The 18,753-nt window shown below is 37.9% G+C and overlaps 2 protein-coding genes and 1 pseudogene across 2 annotated transcripts; 2 read left to right on the top strand and 1 right to left on the bottom strand.

The window, feature by feature from the left end:
* The first annotated feature begins 3,849 nt into the window (after positions 1-3,849).
* LOC110764847 (agamous-like MADS-box protein AGL80 pseudogene) lies at positions 3,850-4,556 on the top strand (annotated as a pseudogene).
* A 1,216-nt stretch (positions 4,557-5,772) lies between these two features.
* Positions 5,773-12,187, top strand: LOC110764842 (mitogen-activated protein kinase kinase kinase 1-like). Its single transcript, XM_021967884.2, has 7 exons — positions 5,773-6,881; positions 7,211-7,295; positions 7,926-7,988; positions 8,358-8,588; positions 8,731-8,790; positions 9,848-9,958; positions 10,732-12,187. The coding sequence occupies exons 1-7, from the start codon at positions 5,989-5,991 to the stop codon at positions 10,969-10,971; spliced, it is 1,683 nt and encodes a 560-aa protein (XP_021823576.2). The 5' UTR covers positions 5,773-5,988; the 3' UTR covers positions 10,972-12,187.
* A 359-nt stretch (positions 12,188-12,546) lies between these two features.
* On the bottom strand, positions 12,547-16,881 carry LOC110764874 (kinetochore protein). Its single transcript, XM_021967918.2, has 4 exons — positions 15,570-16,881; positions 14,830-15,076; positions 13,206-13,352; positions 12,547-13,101 (listed from the first exon to the last, which is right to left on the bottom strand). Exons 1-4 carry the CDS (start codon positions 16,766-16,768, stop codon positions 12,868-12,870), a joined length of 1,827 nt encoding a protein of 608 aa, XP_021823610.2. The 5' UTR covers positions 16,769-16,881; the 3' UTR covers positions 12,547-12,867.
* Positions 16,882-18,753: the final 1,872 nt, after the last annotated feature.

Here is an 18,753-nt window from a genome sequence, read left to right as displayed (position 1 = left end):
TTGCTGCGTTTGTTCCAGTGCACATGTCATATCATGAATATGAATGGGATGGCTATAGAATAAAAGAAATGCTGTGTTTTGAAGAATAAATATTATATATTTTTGTTTAGTTGCTTTGTACCCCTTCAAAGAGTCAATAGCTTTGTTTGGACATGGGGATTAGTAATCTAGTCTTGATATAAAAGGTCTGGCTTTTGATGCGGAAATCATTCTCCCTTTGGCCACGTGAAATTAATTAATTTCATCTCAATTGAGATTATATTTTTGGCCTGAATTAATCCATTAATTTAAGAAAGTTGGAGTTTTGCTTGCAACCTTATTCAAGAAATATTCTATTTAATTTAGAGTGTTGCTATTTTCACTCACCTGTCTTATTTCCCGACCCACCTTATCTTCAAAATTTAAAAACAAATTCATCCATTTGTAAAATGACTTTTAAGGACTTAAAGATAATAAAAAAAGACCTATTCTTCTTCATCTTTGTCAAACCCCAACCCCTCCCTTCTCTCCCTCATCCCGACCAAACCCAAATCAAAATTCCAATAAAGCTTCAAAATTTCCAACTGAGTCTAATCCAATTCCTTCATATTTCTCCTCAGTTTCTAAACCCAAGGGCACAAGCTCTATGTTCCATTTACTCAGTTTGCTCTTCGTCTTCTTTCTAATTCTGGCATTTCTCTCCGTTATTGTTTTCGTTCGGTGGAGAGAAGATGAACATTGAGAGCGATTTTTTTATTTTTTATTTTAATTTTTAATAATACTTTACAGAGGATCCCACATTTTGATTGACGGGGGTTGAAGGTTTCAAGCATGCTTTGAATGGAAGTAAGGAGAATTTGCTTGAATTAATAATTAAAGGGTATTTTAGGAATAATGTTGGGTGTAAAAATAGGATTGTGTTTTTTTCAAAGTTATATGGTGGGTGGGAAGATAAGGTGGGTGAGGAAATAAGACTGGGGGGTGAAAATAGTAGCACTCATGTTAAATTATGCTGTGCAAAAACAAAAAAAATAAATTACTTATTTTCGTGGGGGTGTCTTAATTAATTTTCTCCAAACCCCATGAGCCGCAAGGCCCAAGGCCCGATTCTTTCATTAATATAATTATTATTAATCATCGCCAAATCCAAAGCCAAGCCTATAGCCAGTCCCATTGGCCCAACTTTACAATGTTAACCACACTTACCAAACTATCATAGTGCTTTGTTCATAAAGACCTTTATACGAGTGTGGATTTTCAATGCCGCGCAGCTATACCCTATAAGTAGCATAATATGTATTTCTTTTTTTCAATTACTTTGATTAGTAGTTATGTTTTAGTTATTATTTACTTAGTGAATATTAAAGGAAAAAAATATTAGAACATTTTAATTACTATTTATTAAGTATTATAATTCATGAAGTTAATTAAAATGTTTAGTACTATTTCTTCACTAAAGAAATAATAATTAAAATATAATTACTAATTAAACTAATTAAATCAGGCAAATATATTATTTAATTACTAAAAACAAAATTTTAAAAAATTATTTAACCTAAACACCCTAAGTTTATATTTATTTATTTTAAAAAAGATCTCCTGACGAAATTTTGTCAGCACAGGTCTATCCCGGCAGAATTTGCTGTATTAGACTTCTCCCGACGAAGTTTCGTCAATAGAGGTAGCTTTCGTTGGCAGAAGTTTCGTCAAAATTTGCCGTATTATTGTTGTATTTTTTTCAATGTGAGTGTTTGGGACCATTTAAAACCAAATAAGTAAATGCGTGGAATTGGGACAGATTAGTGGGCATTTTGACTCAGCTTTCAATAGTAAACAGGCAAGCCAAGAGCAGATTTGTGAGAATAGGCAAGAATTCAGCTTTAGATAGATGAAATAGACCATAATTTAATAGTTCAGGTAAAGCATGAGAATGGGTCGCTCTCTCGTTCACGCGAGGAAAGCCTTGACGGCTAGGGTTAGTGTTTCTCTAGTTTTCTTTACTTATTCTCTTCGCTGTCTTTCTCAGTCTGATCTAATTGTCTCTTTGGGTTCTTCTTGGTAAATTGGGTACGACATTTTTTTTGCTCTTTTGTTCTCCGTGGGGTGGCTGCAGTGGCTTCCTTTCTGGGTTCCCAAGAAGCCAGTCGCTGGTGAGGGGTCACCATCTTAACGCTATGGAGATGGCCACCGCCTCTTCTGCTCAAAGGGATGACAAGTATGCGGCACCAAGCGGGAATCAGAAGCATGCGAAAACTGGTGTTGGGCATTTGATTGTTAGTGGCATGGATTTTTCTGGTAAGTATAGTGTTTGTATCAAGGATTTTGTTGACAATGCTGAGGAGACCAGCGTTGAGGGGTCTCCAAGATCTCCCTAATAATTCTCCTATGGAATGTTCATGGGTTTGGCAACTGATAAACGTTCCTACTATGAATATCTTTCTTCGGAATTTTCTTCAGGCTAAGAGGCCAATTTTGGTCTCCCTTGCTTGTCAGCTGGGGTTCTTGATCAAGAAAATTGGAGGTGGCGATTGGTGTTTGGCTGGATCTGTTACGATGCTCACAATACGTTTTTGACTCTGTACGAAGAATTATGATGCTTTCTTTAAATCATAGGAGGCTTTCTTTAACAGTATATAAGTAGTGATGGGATGGTTTTGCGGTTGGGTGATTGGCTAGATCTATTTTGATACTCATAGTACGTTTTTGACTATGTATGAAGAACTATGATGCTTTTTCTAGATCATAGGAGGACTTCTTTGACAGTACCTACGTAGTGATGGGATGTTGTTTTAAGGGTTTTGTGGTCGGGTTTTAGGTTGGTTTGTTTCGTATGAGTTGTTTAACTCTTCTGTTTAGTTAATAGCATGGGTGGTACTCTTTCCTACCCTGGGATTTCGTTTCTCTGGAAAGGTTTTAACTAGGCCATCGTTAACATGTTAGTTTACCAGGTAATGTTCCTTTCAGTTTAATAAAATACCATCTTTTCTATAAATAAAAAAAGGTAAAGCATGAGAATTTTGTTTTGCATCTATATGACAGGATAGATGAGAGTGAACAACATGTAAAGATTCGCCTGAAGGAACATATTGATTTGGCTAAGGTAACATGTTAGGATCTCCTATGATGAGTGTTTTACTTCTTTTTTTTTTTTTTTTTATAAAAAAAATTAGGACCTTTCCTATTGAGAGGGGCGATAGTATACTAAACTCACGTACACTACATGAATGCTAGGACTCGAACCCAGGACCTTGCCCGAGGGAATAAATACTCCAAACCACTACATTAATGGGTCCTTTGCTGCTTAACCCTTATCTAACATATTGTTGGGATTAAAAGAAGATGATGCCATGAAATAAAACAAAATAGATTTGGCCCAAATCCAAAACCAATATGCAGACCCAAACGACTGAATTTGGATTTAAGGACTGAATTCCAAATCCACACCCTAAATCATCCCTTATCCAAACATGCCCAAAATTAATCAATTCAATAGCGGATGCATCTGTACATTTATAAGTTCATTTATCTTTAGAAAAGGAATGTAATGGGTCAAATCAGAGGTGTGTATGCCATTCTCATCCTCATTCCCGTTTAGTTTTTTTCCCCATTCCCGTTATGATTAAATACCAAATCTCCTACATTTGGAGTGGAATGTTCATTCCCCCTCTCGTAATATTTGCTTGTATAAAAAAAAGTAAAAAGAAAAACATATCCTCGCATTTAATTCTCATTCAAAATGTAATCTCCAAGAATTCTTTAGGTTGCCCTATTGCTACTCTATATATAGCATAGGCTCTCCTCTTAATAAAACGCGCAAATGCATCATCTTTTTACCAGTTTGCATTTTTCATTTCATTTTCTCTGAGAGCCATGTCTAGAAAGAAGGTGAAACTAACCTACATTAGTAATTACTCGACCAGAGAAACAACATTCAAGAAAATGAAGTAGGATCTGATGAAGAAAGTGAGTAAACTCAACAACCTCTGTGATGTTCCAGCATGTGCCATAATTTATAGCCTATATGATACTCAACATGAGATTTGGCCATCCTCTCTCCAAGTGCAATGCGTTCTTAAAAAATTTAAGACCATGCCGGAGATGGAACAGAACAGAAAGATGGTGAACAGGGAGGAGAACAATTGAAGAAACAAAGGAAAGAGAACAGGGAAAAGGAGATGACAATGGTGCTATTCCAGAGTTTGACTGGTAAGTCCCTCCACAGTTTGAACATGGTTTATTTGAATGATTTGGGTTGGCAGATTGACCAAAGCTTGAAGGAGATTCGCGTCAAAATTAAGATTCTGAATGAGGAGGAGGAGAACAAACAATTCCAAGTAGAACCAACAGGACTGCTAGTGCCTGCAACAACAGATCATTGAATGGAGAGGCAGGCTTTCGAAACTAATAGTATAGAGACGATGCAGAGGCATCCATGGTTCATGGGCTTGAAGAACCCACAAGATCAGCATATGAGGGTAGGGGTTGGTGGTGGAGATGAGATGATTATGCCATTTTGGGGTCAAAATCACATTAATGCTATTTGGTCTAATAATGCATTTTTCCCTGAAAGTATTTAGTATTTGTTTCTAGGCAGTCTCTCTGTACTGGCCAAAAGTGTAAAGTGATTTCCTTGATAATTTTGAATTCATAATTCGGGCCGAAAGGTCGTGAGTCACAAGAATCAATATAAATGCAAATAATTATATAAGGTTAATACAAACATGGAAGCACAGTAACCATAAGAGATTAATCCAAATATAGAGGAGTTCACCAGCAATAACAAGCCCACAAGATATACGTCAAGTGGTGAAACATTGAAAAACCTAAAAAATAAATTTGATTGATTAAAATTTTAAAAGGTCCCAGTGGAAAATTGCATTGGCTTGTAGACCAAAGGTCTATGTTTGAACCCCCTTGGTACCTACCTTCCAAACCTTGGCACCACTATTTAATATTATGAGGCTAAAAGGGTATGAAACTTAGTATTAAATAAATAAAAACATTAAACGAAACCCACATTCTAAAGTTGGGTAGTTACCCTCCAAAGGAAGTTGCCCCACACGTGTGAAGAACTTTCAAGCTTGAGACATTGGAGTACGTGTGGTTGTTGGGTCCAACACGTGAATATATGCTCTAATACTATGAAGAAAGTTGAGGTTCCATCCCAAAATTAATTACAAATAGGGAAAGTAGCTAAATTCCTTAGAATCTCATGCTAGGTCTTTTAACAATTCAATGTTGGAAAATACTTTCAACATCCTTACCCCTTCACCCATTTTCCCCTTTTTTTAATATACTTTTTCAATTCTGTTAATAAATCTAAAACCAAAAACACATAACATATGACAAATTATCCTCCACTTCATTAGGGAATGTCCTAAGTATGTAGTACTACTTATAATTTTATTTCATGTTCCAATTCATTTTTCTGAAAACCCACTTTCATTTAAGGTAATGGTCGAACCCATAAGTTGAAGGTAACAATTGCCGTGTATTGTGTACAAAAGTCTCTTCCTCCATTCTCTTCGATCTTCTTCGCCATAATTTCTTCCCATGCCAACAAAGGAACGCACGCCAACGAACTATCATTATCTTTAACTGATTGGTTTAATTTGCATCCCTACCCTTATCTTGCTGCAAAGCTCCCATTGTTGTCACCTCATACTCAACTCTCGTGCAAAATTCTCAAAGGTTTCACATTCCCCCTCCCTATATCCCTTGTAGTTAAAAAACAAGTTAAAATAAAAGATAGGCCTCCAAGGTGTCGCCAAGTGTCAACGTTTCAGCTCATTGTCCGTTTCAACCTGTTCCAACTCTATTTCTCTGTCTCTATATTGGATGGAAGTGGAACCGCGTACAGCGCTGATGCTATGAATCTGTATATCAGTCTCCACTTGACAGAAGCTAGAAGACAAAGCAACTGTCAAAAGCCACCCTCCTGACTCACCACCAAGCTCCCCTCATTTGAAACTTCAAGCTCGAAACTAAGTAGCCAAACAGAGCAGCACCATGGACGCCAAGCAATCGAAACGCCCGAAACCGAAGCTCGATCGCCGAAACGCCATGAGGAACATAGACTACGACGCCTCAACCTCCTCCTCTTTTTCTCCTTCTTCTTCTTCACGCGACCATGGCTCCCCCTCTATTAGAACTCGCTCTCTGGACCTCTCGCCTCTCTCTGACCGCCAACCCAGCTTCCGGGTCAGAGGCATTGAAGGCGAATTCGACCTCATCTGCCGCAGTCTTGGGCTTTCCGGCCCCGAAGACTTCTCTATCCCAATCGCAGCCTGGGAGGCCCAGCGAGCTCGCTCTTCTTCCTCCCACTTCACGCCTCCCTCTCGCCTCCGCCATGAAAGCCCTCATGAATTGCGAGACCAAGGGGAAAGCGGCGCCGTTTTGGAGAAATCCGAAGTTAGGGTTAGGCTCGTCAATGAAATTAGCGCTTCGAATTCGGCGGTGTTTGGGGGAAATGCTAGAAAGAGTGGTGGTGGTGGAGGAATTAAAGGTCTGCGCCCGCCTCCGGTTGTATTGAAATATTTTTCTCCTCAAGACCATATTGGTGTAGTAAATTCGCCCATTCGTGTTGGTGATGTGAGGTATTCGGATGAAGAAGAGGACCTTGTAAATGAAGCAAATGGTGAGAGGGAAGTGATAGATGAAACGAGTTTTGGAAAGGGCAATGATTTGTCTTATGATTCTTTGTCATCTGGCTTATCTCCATCCAATAATCAAAATGAAATTGAAAGTGTTGGTTTTGATGCTACTTCTAGAGCAAAGCTGGAGCCAATCCATAGTACTTTTTCGCCAAATGGGAAATTCAGACGCAGTGTTTCGTCATCGTGGCAAAAGGGTCACCGTTTGGGAAGTGGTTCGTATGGAACTGTGTACGAAGGCTTTACTGAGTAAGTGATAGTTTGGTAGGGGGACTTAATGAATAGAAACGTGGGGCATTATCACTATAACCTTTTTTTTTTCTTTTTTGGTGCTAGGGAGATAATGACTACCACTTTCCTGAAAAATGGGACAACCATTCATGGCTATATGATTTTCATTTATAATTATATAGTTTCTCACATTACTGCTCATCCGTTTATACATTTGCTGTTAATTAATCATTCATGCACTTCCCTGAAAATATTTTTCCATAAAATTAACATGTTGGTCTTAAATAACTTTTTAAGGTCTCACTCTCTCTGTTTCTCTCATGCTGCGTTTATATATTATCTTGCAGTGATGGATTCTTTTTTGCTGTAAAGGAGGTTTCTTTACTGGATCAAGGAAGCCATGGCAAGCAGAGCCTTATCCAACTTGAGCAGGTGTAAAGAAAGAGTCTTATTCTGATTTGTCCTAGTTTAATTACTAAATACTATCTTGTATTCTTTACATTATTTTATTTATTCTATCTTGGCAATCTTGGATTCGATATCTGCTGGGACCTCATCTTGGGATGGGCATGGGGCGTTTCACAGTTGGGTTACATTTCTGCAACTCCCCTCTCCCTGCTTCAGAGCAAGCACCCAGTCTCTCGTGCAATCTCACCCCATGTATTTACCCCCTGCTACGCTGTACCCTTTCCTGCTCTTTCCTTTTGAATCTTGGACCATATGTCTTAATCTTAAAATCTATTGAATATTAACCCAAATACCCAATGAAATGTTTTACACACACACACACACACACACATGTATGTACAAAACCGTTCAGGTGTGAACAGACCATTTCAACAGCAGTTATTGGCCCCTGCTTTCCCTATCCCATGTCTGTTTCTGAATTTTAAGTTTTTAACCTGTTCCATCCTTCATAAATGGGTCCAAACCAAAGGCACATGTTAACGCTAAATGATTAAAGCTCTGCGTACATTTGTTTTCTCTTTTGTAGATGCTATTGTGGGCATTTTCTTGGATGCCTTAAAATTCTTTCTTCTAATACCCTGATTCTTGGTACAGGAGATTTATCTTTTGAGTCAGTTTGAACATGACAACATAGTTCAATATCTTGGCACAGACAAGGTATGCTACTTCCTTTCTTGGTTTTCATTTCTATTTAGATCTTTATTTAGTTGGAAGCATAACTTTTTACTCATTATGCTTTTTCTTGACTCTTTTATGTCCTTTTGGGAATGAGGACGAGTTTTCATTTAATTTTTTTTTTATACTGTAGTTAGTCCATAGGCATTTATATGTGCATATGTGCACATATATTTGTAGAACCATAAAACAAACAATTAAAGAAATGCTAGACCAATGCGACTACCCAAGCTGCAATCATGTGACAAAATAGCTTTTAGACTAGCTCGCTGTATTTCAAGGTTAATTTAACATTCATTTATTGGACTCTCTTGTTTTGTACACTAATTGGTCAAATTAATATTATTTCAGGATGAAACTAAGCTCTATATCTTCCTTGAGCTTGTAACAAAAGGCTCACTTGCAAATCTCTATGAAAAGTATCTGTTGAGGGATTCTCAAGTCTCTGTGTTCACAAGGCAGATTTTGAGTGGGTTGACATATCTTCATGATCGTAATGTGATTCACAGGGATATCAAATGTGCTAATATATTGGTGGATGCGAGTGGATCTGTGAAACTTGCAGACTTTGGGTTAGCCAAGGTAGAATCTCTAATGCTCTCTCTCTCTCTCTCTCTCTCTCTCTCTCTCTCGCTCTCTCATAGAATTTGTATTTTATTTTAATAAAAAAATTCATATATTTTCTAATGCTAAACCATTCTACTCTGGCCTTTTGTTTTCCTAGGCAACCAAATTCAATGACGTGAAATCCTGCAAAGGGACTGCTTATTGGATGGCCCCCGAGGTTTGCCTCCTCTCTTTACAGTAAATTTGTGTTTTGTACACATCAGATTGATTGTTCAATAGCCACCTTTGCATAGTCGAACTAGTATGAAGTAGACAAATGCATGTCAATCAGTAGTGATTATCCATGCCAGTTAGTGCCTATAACTTCTAGGACCTTTAAGGTACATCCAGTCTGGTCGTCCTTCTAGTATCATACTGTATATTTGTTTTATTTTGGATCTTATAGAAACAGATACATTTCTCACTTAAGCTGAATAAAATGTTGATAAATCTGACCATTGCTATGTGTCCTGCCAAATACATTAAGTAGAAAAACAAATATGTATTGCCCCTTGTGCAGACTGTTTTCTCCTCATTTGCTACTTCTTATATTTATAATATGCATATATGTAATCTTTTTCAACTTTTTTATCCTTAGTTTCTTGGACCTTTTTTTTATTTATTAATGTTTTTGATGATTCTACAATCTCTCTACTACTTTTTTTTTTCTTTCTAAATAGAAGTTTTATTTCATAAAAAACCATACAAGGTGGACAAGTAATCCACCAATAACAGGAAGAAATAGTAAAACGAGTACAATCTCTCTACTGCTTGTGGTTTTTGTTTCGTTGGAAAAAAAAACTAGTGTTTTCTACAACTTTTACTTTCATCTTTTTATCTGGACAAGCAAAAAAGAAATTTTCGGTTTAACTATCTTTTGGTGTCTGCGATATGGCAACTTAGAAACAAGCAAAGGTAAAATTGGTATAAGATGCATTATGGATAAGAACATGAAGTAGGACAAATTTGTCTTTTACATTATTTTATGATTAGGCTCTTTTGAATTAAAATTAGGATTTATCTGTAATTGTTGCATTACTCTTTTACCTTAATCCACATCATTTGCCTGGTAAAAGAAACTTAATTCACATCTATTAATTTTTTTTTTTTTTGTGTTCTCTGATAAAGTTAATTTTCAGTTGCAATCCTATAATTGGGCATAGGTTAGTCCAAGCATGCTTGTCTGTATCATTGGTTTTGGGTTAACCCATTAACCAGTAAGCTGTAAATTGTAGGTTGTTAATCAAAAGAATCGTGGCTATGGGCTTGCAGCTGACATATGGAGCCTTGGATGTGCTGTTTTAGAGATGTTAACCCGTCAGCCTCCATACTCTCACCTGGAAGGCGTATGTTCAACACTTCTGTATATAAAATGCTAAACTTCTACCTTTTCTTAGGATACAAAACGCATACTTGTATTAAATAGAAAGAAAGAAAAGTTAGAAGAAAGATGAACAAGATGCCCACATTACATTTTGACAAAGTTCCCACATCCCCCACCTTATTTTCGGACATAGAATCCAACCCTGCATACCACCCATCACCCACCATGTGATTTTTCGCAGATCATCTTCACTTGCATTCAACCTCAGCACTGGATTTTTCACTCTTCCATGCAACTAGATTACCATCAATGAAATCCTACCTCTGAAAGCTGCTACTTTCACCAACTACTATAATCAGATCACTAAGAAGGGCCAATTTCCTTTTTTTTTTCCCATGCCTAGAAAATTCCTTAATCGTGACCCATTTTTCACCCCTTTTAAAACCTGAATCCAGAGGTTTCTTCTCAGCCATCAGTTAGTCTTTAGAAATCCTTATAAAATTGATGACATAATGTTCTAATGCTAGTTGTAGGAAAGAGAGAAGAGAGAGGAAAAGTTACAAGGGGAAAATTAGGGTGAATATTCTTAATCAATTTGAAACATTAGAGAAGTCCAAGACATATGATGAAATTGTAAAATAACAGCCAAAAATGTCGTACTGATTTGTTAAAATGGTATAGTTTAAAAGAAAAAACAGAGTCAGTCATATGAAAGACATGATAGATCCCGAGATTATCCCTTGTAGTCTTTTTAGAAATCTGAGAAAAATCATATTCTTGTCTGTTGATTGGCAGATGCAAGCATTATTTCAGATTGGCAGGGGTGAACCTCCTCCGGTTCCTGATTCGCTATCAACGGATGCACGAGATTTCATTTTCAAATGTTTACAAGTTAACCCTAATAAACGACCTACTGCAGCTCAGCTATTGAACCATCCCTTTGTTAAAAGGCCGCCCCAAACTTCCTCTGTCCCTGCTTCTCCTCGTGCAACAGCTTATGTTCGTGAATACTTTGGCCAACCTTCAGTGCTATGATAAGGTAATATAGAAACTAATCTGGCAAGTTTACTACCCTTCTTACGTGCTGACAGCGGTATCCATACATGTCAAGCCATATTAGAACATTAGATTACCCAAAAGTATTTTCGGGAGGGGATATGCTTCCTATATGCTCACAAAGATGTGAGAATGGCCATTGATTTACAAATCAAAGGAAAGCATCTCGCGGTCCTGTTGTGTATCTCTGCATTGTAGCAACTTGCTTGGCCAGAAAAGGGGGGAAAAAAAAAAGAAAAAAACTCATCTAAGGATCCGATGCCTGCATTAGTATTGATTGAACTGGTTGGTCCACATCTACTGCTGTTGATTTTCTTCTTATGCCAGCATCTGTGATAATGAGACGGTTACTGAATAACATAATGCTTTAATTGGATGACAATGTTGGGCAAACAAAATTGATCCTGAATGTTTGAATGGGATTTATGCGGGGCAGTGAATTTTGCAGGCATATCAATGTTACTTGCAGAATATTTGGTCTGTGAATTTGTGAAAAATCAAAGTTGTGCTACAAGATTGTTACCTTGTTTGTGGAGGCGTTGAACGGCATCAAAACGAAACATGGTCAAGCACATTTTCCTGTACATTATTGACTTGCTGTAAATTGATTTTTTTTTATTTTACCAAGCAATAAAATTGTAGGTCCCATGTTAAGGAAAAGCATTGGGAAAAAAAGTCAGAAAGGAAATAGAGGTGTGTGATGAGTAGGACAGTGGGTGGTGAAGTTCATTCCTTAACCCTGGGAAGAAAGGCCTAGCCGAAGGAGATGCTTTTATGGCAGAGGAGGCGATCAAAGATGAGCATTTACAGCCAGGAGGGCCCCATAACCTGCTTCAATAGGTCACTGAAAAATGATATAGAATTTCCCTGTTAAGGAGTTGGTAGAGAATGAGCAAGTCAAGCAATATTTGCACGGAGTTTCTATGTTATTGTTGAGGGATTATGATGAGTGTTATATCCAACAGTACAATAATAACTCTATACTTGATTGGACAGCCATTAAAGACCCCTAATTATAACCCTCAATATTATCCCTCATTGTAGCCTCCCCGATATTTGAATTTTTGGGCCCAAGGGCTTAATCCCATGATTTGATTCTGGCCCATTTTAAAAAGGCTAACACTTGTTATGGGCAGGATTTGAAGTATGGAACATGCTCTTGGATTATGAGACTTTAATTTCGCCTCTTCGTTATTACACTGTATTTAACAGTTATGACCGCCAAGCTGCTCAAAATTTTAGGGTTAAATTGATTTAATCGCACGGCTAGTGGTGACAGCCCTAGCGTAGTTCTCTAATTTCCTTCTTTTTTATCCTATTGTTTTTTAACTTTTCCCAATTGTCCTTGGACATAATTTCATTTCCTGGCCCAAAATAAAATTTTATTTAATATCTAAGCTAGGTAGGTATATAAACATTATCTTTCAAGTGTCAATAAAAGCTATCAATCTTGTTTCCCTTGTAATCAGAAAAGTGCTGTAAATCTTCTATGAGACTTGACTGGTATATTGATACTCCTATTCAATGACTAGGAATGACTTTTGTGCTGGACAATTTATAAAAATTCAGCTCCAATATATGTTGACATGGTAAAGCTTTGTAAGATCCACAAATACGGCTACCATACAAACTCAGAATACCACAATCTCCTATTCAGTTGACAGCCTAAATCCGAATTGTAAATTGTGAACTACTTCCCCATCTGATTAGTTCCACTGATGAAAATAAGTTACAAAGATCACTAAATTAATTAAGATCACAGTTTTTACCAATCAGATGATATCGCGGCGGTACTTTTACGAGCATATAAAATACCAGATAAGCAGCAAGCAAGACAGTGGCTTGAGACAGAGAAACAAATTGGAGCGTTGTTCCCTATTGCTGGTTTGCATGAGACAGAAAGCCAAATTGGGATTGCAAGGAACCTTTGTGAGCATCAGATACCGCAACTGCAGTTTCTGAGACATCTCTCCTCATTTCTAAAATCTTAGACTGCACATATTCTTTGTGCTTTGAGACCGAGTCAATAACAGTCATGAGTTCATAAGCGCACTTCTTCGCTTCTTCTTCAGTTTGTTTGATTGTCTCCTGCAATTTCAATTTGGAGGTCTACGAGAAAAATAAAATTGATTAGGAGTTAAAGCTTGACAAATTTCCATTAACAAGTCAATTGAAACCTTAAATTTAATTGTCCAAGAAATAGGTAGCAATACCTTCAGAATCTCTTCTGCGTCTCTTTCCAAAATATCCAAGTTATGAGCCTCCATTTGAACATCGTCCATCATCTGTCTGGCTTCAATTGCACATCTATAAGTGTAGTCATGCGTCTCTTTCTTCAACAAATTAAGTTGAGCTTCCACCTGATGGATAAATTATTCATGAGTAAAATATGAAATCAAAACAAAACCCTTGCAAATACTATCTCTTTCCTCCAAACCACAGTGCAGCAATAACCAATTAGATTAACTGAGGTTATTTATCACAAGTTTCAAACGTCTAGCCATAATAAATAAAAAACCACAAGATGCTTCAAAAGTAAGGGTGGTTTCCAAAAGTTGCCAAAGGATCAATATTTGGAAATGGTCCTCCCCTTCCTCTATAAGAGAAATACCAACTTCCAAAAACCATTCTATTCAAGCCAATATCAACAAACTTAAGGCATTGCTTTTAAATAATATATAACCAGAAATTTCTGATAGTTGCCAATAGATGCATAAAAGCCAGTGGCATCAGATTGGCCATAAGTACAAGAAATGTGGCTTATTCTCCTAAATAATTTGTTTTTAATGCTAGTTTATGTCACAAATGCAAATAATCATGACAGTTACAGTGATTTTTTACTTGGTTAGACATACAACAGTAATTAATCGAACTTCATCATGCTCAACTTGGTAGCAATAGCTCAGAGCACAGCAATGCACTGGGGAGTAATATCAGTTTATAAAACTAACGTGTAACATCATAGCTGGACATAATAAGATGGAGAGATAACTTGTTCAACAAAAACAACAGGATCCATTAGCAGAAACCCAGGGGCTAAAAAATTATCAAAAGAAAACCAGCGGACCAGGGTCAATTCCAACCACTCAACCATTTGATCATCTTTAAATTTCATAGAACAGCCTATGTTCTAAATGTTCATCAATATATACCTAATACTTGACAGGATGAAGTCTTATACATTACTAGAAGACACACAATAAATTTGCTAAGGTTCAGAATTTGGTGCATAGAAACTTATGTAGATAAGGGCCAAAACAATAAAACCAGAAAGAAGCATCAAGACCAGTATGCAAAACCGAACTAAAACATAATGGTAAGGCTTGACCGCAGCGGTGCCACCACGGTCATATTTACGTCATGCTGGGTTTAATTGAACTGAAACCAAACACACTGTTGAAACTTCTGAAACCAGATTGGTTCTGTCAGGTTCATGCTTATTGTAAACTCTTGAATCTATCTAGCCAATATGTGTCTGTGTGTACATATGTGCACACTCATACCCCTGTGAAACTGACATGTGGAAATTATTTCTGGATTAGTTTCTTTGAGCAGTGGAGGATTTCTTCATGGAAAGAAATAAAGAAAAGGTTCATCATCAGACAGTATGATGTTACTACGTGGTTTTATGACAAGAACAACCAGGCCATGAAAGGTTACTTCTACATACTTTTGGTATAGTATGCACTCTTGCAGTAATTGACTAAGTTTTGTACCCATGAGCACTTTTCAAATAACCTAACAAGAAAACGATAATACCCTACACTAATAAAGAACTCAGTCCCTTCCTATGCAGAAAAAATTAATCTGTCCAAGGATTAGTGTTGATCCACTTACTTCGTCAATATGAGATTGAAGAGTCGCTATAAAATTTCTTTTTCCCTCAATCGTAGCAGAAAGCTCACTTGACTGTTGCTGAAGGGAAATCAACTCTTCCAGTTTTTCCACAGAGCTTTTCTTTATATCATCAGAGTAAGAGTTAAGTGCTGGCTTTAATGTTAATTTGTAGTCAATCCCCATCACATCAGCTGGTGTTGATCCCTTAGCATTCAATACATACTGAAAGCCATTACCAAGTTTCAACCTGCTACCACCAAAAAGAGAACGATTGCATACAAAGATGAGTAAAATCGTCGAAATGGCACTGTCAACTGTCATTAGCCAGCAAGCAATTAAAACAAATAATCAAACAAACTTAGACTGCGTCTTTTTTGGTTTATTCATAGTCCCAATATAATTAAAACTTCAAGAAATAAGACCTGACATAAACAAAATTAAACAAGGAAAAGAACAATAATTACTTATCCCAACTTAAAGCACTTAAAAAGCGGCTAAAACATGTGGCAATTCATGAAAACTATCTTGGATGTTTTAGTCAACCTAAAGAATATTTGTAAGGCATAGATGACCCACGAAAAGAGTAAGCAAACACCTTCAAACAAATCAATGCCCAAGGTAAAGTGCTTAATGGGTCCATGAACAATCTAGATCAACTTATCATTTTCATGCATTGTACAACAAAATTTCATACATAAATCAATTGGCAACACTAAAATCACATGATAAGGAGGACAAACCTCCTCATAGCCTGGTTGCATTCCATAGCCAAAGTCTCAAGCTCCTTAAACTTATGGCTGAGCATAGTATCAAGATCCCAAGCCTTCTCCTCCCACGCATTCCTCGCCAGCTCGGCTTCACTTATATCCCTCTCCACAGCCTGCAATTCCCTCTTCATTCTATCCACATCCCTGGCATTGAAGGTCTGCAATTCCACCCTCTTCTTCAACTCCTCATTCTCCTCGCAAATCCTCCGAGTGTCCGCCACTTTGGCCTCCAACTCCTTCTCTTTTGCCTCCAGAACGGCCTCCAATTTCGCGACACTCTTCGCTAGACTCCCAATCATTTCATTGAACTTGTTCACATCCTGCTCCAACACACCCCTCTCCTTCTCCAGCGCCTCCCTCTTGGAAGGCCCCGACCTCATCTCCTCCATCTTCCCCTCCAGCTCCGCCGCGGTCGCCTCCAAAACCCTAATACTCTCCTCCGCATTCTCCCTCTCCGTCTCCAACTTCTCCAAGAACTGCCGATCCAACGCCTCCACGGAATCGTCATCCCCGCTAATATAATACGAATAGCTCTCCAGCGCGTACGCAGACATGGCGTTGTTCTCGACGAAGGCGCCGGAATTGGAAGCGAGATGATCGTTGTAGAGCACAATCTGGAAGAGCCAGTGGATGACGGCGAGCAAAGTGGGCCACTGGTGGTGGTTGACGGTAGGGTTTCGGAGCATGGACTTGTTGGGCTTGAAGGGGCATTTGAGGAATTTGAGTATGACGGGGAGGTCGTCTTCGAGCTTGGGGTTAGGGTAGTCGAGGCGGGCGACGAGGAATTTTAAGGTTTCGGTGATTTCCTTGGCGGAGGGGATTGGGAATTTGAGGAAGATTTGCATAGAGTGGGAGGCCAAGTAGGAATTGATGGAGGAGAGCGTGGCCTGCTGGAAGGAGCGGTCTTTGTAGAGGTCGAGGGCGTTGGAGGTGGGGCCCATCCCCACGGAGGAAGGGCGGCTACTTGCGAAGCTGGCATCGGAGTCTCGGTGGCGGAAGTGGTCCAGCGGCGTTGCTGGTGGTGGCCGTGGGTTGAAGGACTCCTTTGGTCGCCGACCCCTTAGTGAAGCTCTTCTCATTTTTCTCCTTTCTTTTGAATTGGAGCGTTTCTTTCTCTTCGTGCTTTCAATTTTGAAGTGCTTTTCCCGCTTGTGGGTAACTTGGTAATGCATTCGAACCAACACATCTTTTCTAAATTGACAAAAGGAATGAAATTGCAAAATTGGGCGGGGCTGAAATCAATAATAAACCTAAGCTAAGAATTTTTAAATTGACATACGCTAAACTCAGAATTTTTAATGTTGAATGTTGATTTTTCTGCTAGAAACCTAGGAAAATAAAAACTTGTTGGTGAAGTGATTTGTTTATTGCAGTCTCTCCAATTGATAATGACTGAAGGATTTTGTTTGGAAGTGGGCAAACAAAGATGAAGGGGACAAATATTTAGGTGTTGTTTTTGTGATGAAAAATGCATTGGGAGTATTACTAGGCTCCAAGATCACTTAGCTCACACTCACAATAATATAAAGCCTTGTTCAAAGGTTCCACCGAATGTCAAAAAAGAATGTGAGGAGTACTTGAAAAAATTCAAGATGACAAAGAAGAAGCAAAATGAATTACTTCATGAACAAGGCTAATTTGGGAGTGAAACATCTAATGAAGATTTGAAATCTATGGATTATGAAGTTGGTAGTGGAAGTGGGAGTGTTCCAACTCTAAGTGGTGAGAGTTTTTTTAGCTCCTAGGCCTAGAAGACCAATTGGCAAGTATGTGTGTCCTCACAAGCTCAACAAAGTACATTTAATTCCAAAGTTAAAAAAAAAAAGGAGGAAATAAAGGATGTCTACTAAAGATCGGGCGTTGGTTATTCATTTGTGGAATTTCATTCAATGCAACAAATAGTTTGTTTTACTTCTCCACGATAGAAGCAATTTCCAATTATATGATCAGGGTTTAAACCGCCTACCAAGCATGAGTTGAGCACTTGGATCCTTAAGGAAGAAGTTAAAGATATGGGTGCATCATCATGTCGGATGGTTGGACAGGTGGAAAGAGTTGGTGCCTTATTAACTTCCTAGTGAATAGTTCTCAAGGAACTTGGTTCTTGAAATCAATTGATGTCTCTAATACCATGAAAAATAAAGACTTGATGTTCTAATACTTGGATGATGTCATAGAAGAAATTAGGGAAGCGAATATGGTTCAAGTCATTACAGATAATGCTTCAAATTATAAGTGTTGATGCTCAAAAATGGATGATCATGATTAAGCCAACTTAGAAGTGATTGCGCCTTTGGTATTGTGGTCCCCTCAATAGAGGAGAGGAATATCTGCAAAGAGAAGGGAAAAAGCAAGAGTGAAACCTACGGTACCAATGTGGTACTGGTTGAAGGCTCTCCGATGCTTAAGTAAGCCGAAGGAGAAAGGGAGAGAGTAATTGGACAGAGTAAGGATACTTGTGCCAAGTTACTATTACCTGGTATCTTGGGCAACAACCCTTTTTATAGACTCTTTGGATGGAGCAACTTGTGTTATATTTCGATGTGGGACTTTATGCACATGGCCCAAAGGGCCGCCACATGTCCATGCAAAGAATAACTGAGCCATGGTGAGAGGGTCCGGTCAGATATGGTATAAACAATAAGAATTCATAGAAGAAACTTATGGGAAAAGGAAGAAATTGTGGTCGACCCCATTTGCCACCCATTGAATTGATTTGATATTAGTGAAGTTTGTTTATGAGCATACATGAGTGCTTACTTTGATGAGGCATTACACCGACAATAAGGAGATCATACGTCTTGCGGTGACACGGTTTGCCACAAGTTTTCTCACACTTCAAAGCATTTTTAAGGTTAAGCAATGTCTTATTTCTATATTTACCTCCTAAGAATAGACAAATGAAGTGGGTTTTCTTTTTTATGATAGTTTTTGTGTTTTGTGAATTTTGAATTGTGAATTGTGAATGATCTTTGTACAAGACAATCATTGTGTTGGAATTCTATTTGAATTTAATAATCTTGTAGGCTATCTTTTTTTTTTTTTTTTTTTAAGTTTACTTATTGTTATTGAATGATAATTAGACATTTTGAATGGCCAAATTGATTGCCTATATTATGTATTATTTTTTATAGCTTTAATATTTATATTCCCAAAT

Source organism: Prunus avium, chromosome 1 (assembly GCF_965620075.1).
Source record: "Prunus avium chromosome 1, drPruAviu1.hap1.1, whole genome shotgun sequence".
In the NCBI taxonomy this organism is placed as follows: Eukaryota; Viridiplantae; Streptophyta; class Magnoliopsida; order Rosales; family Rosaceae; genus Prunus; species Prunus avium.
This window is presented reverse-complemented; position numbering and strand designations above follow the sequence as displayed.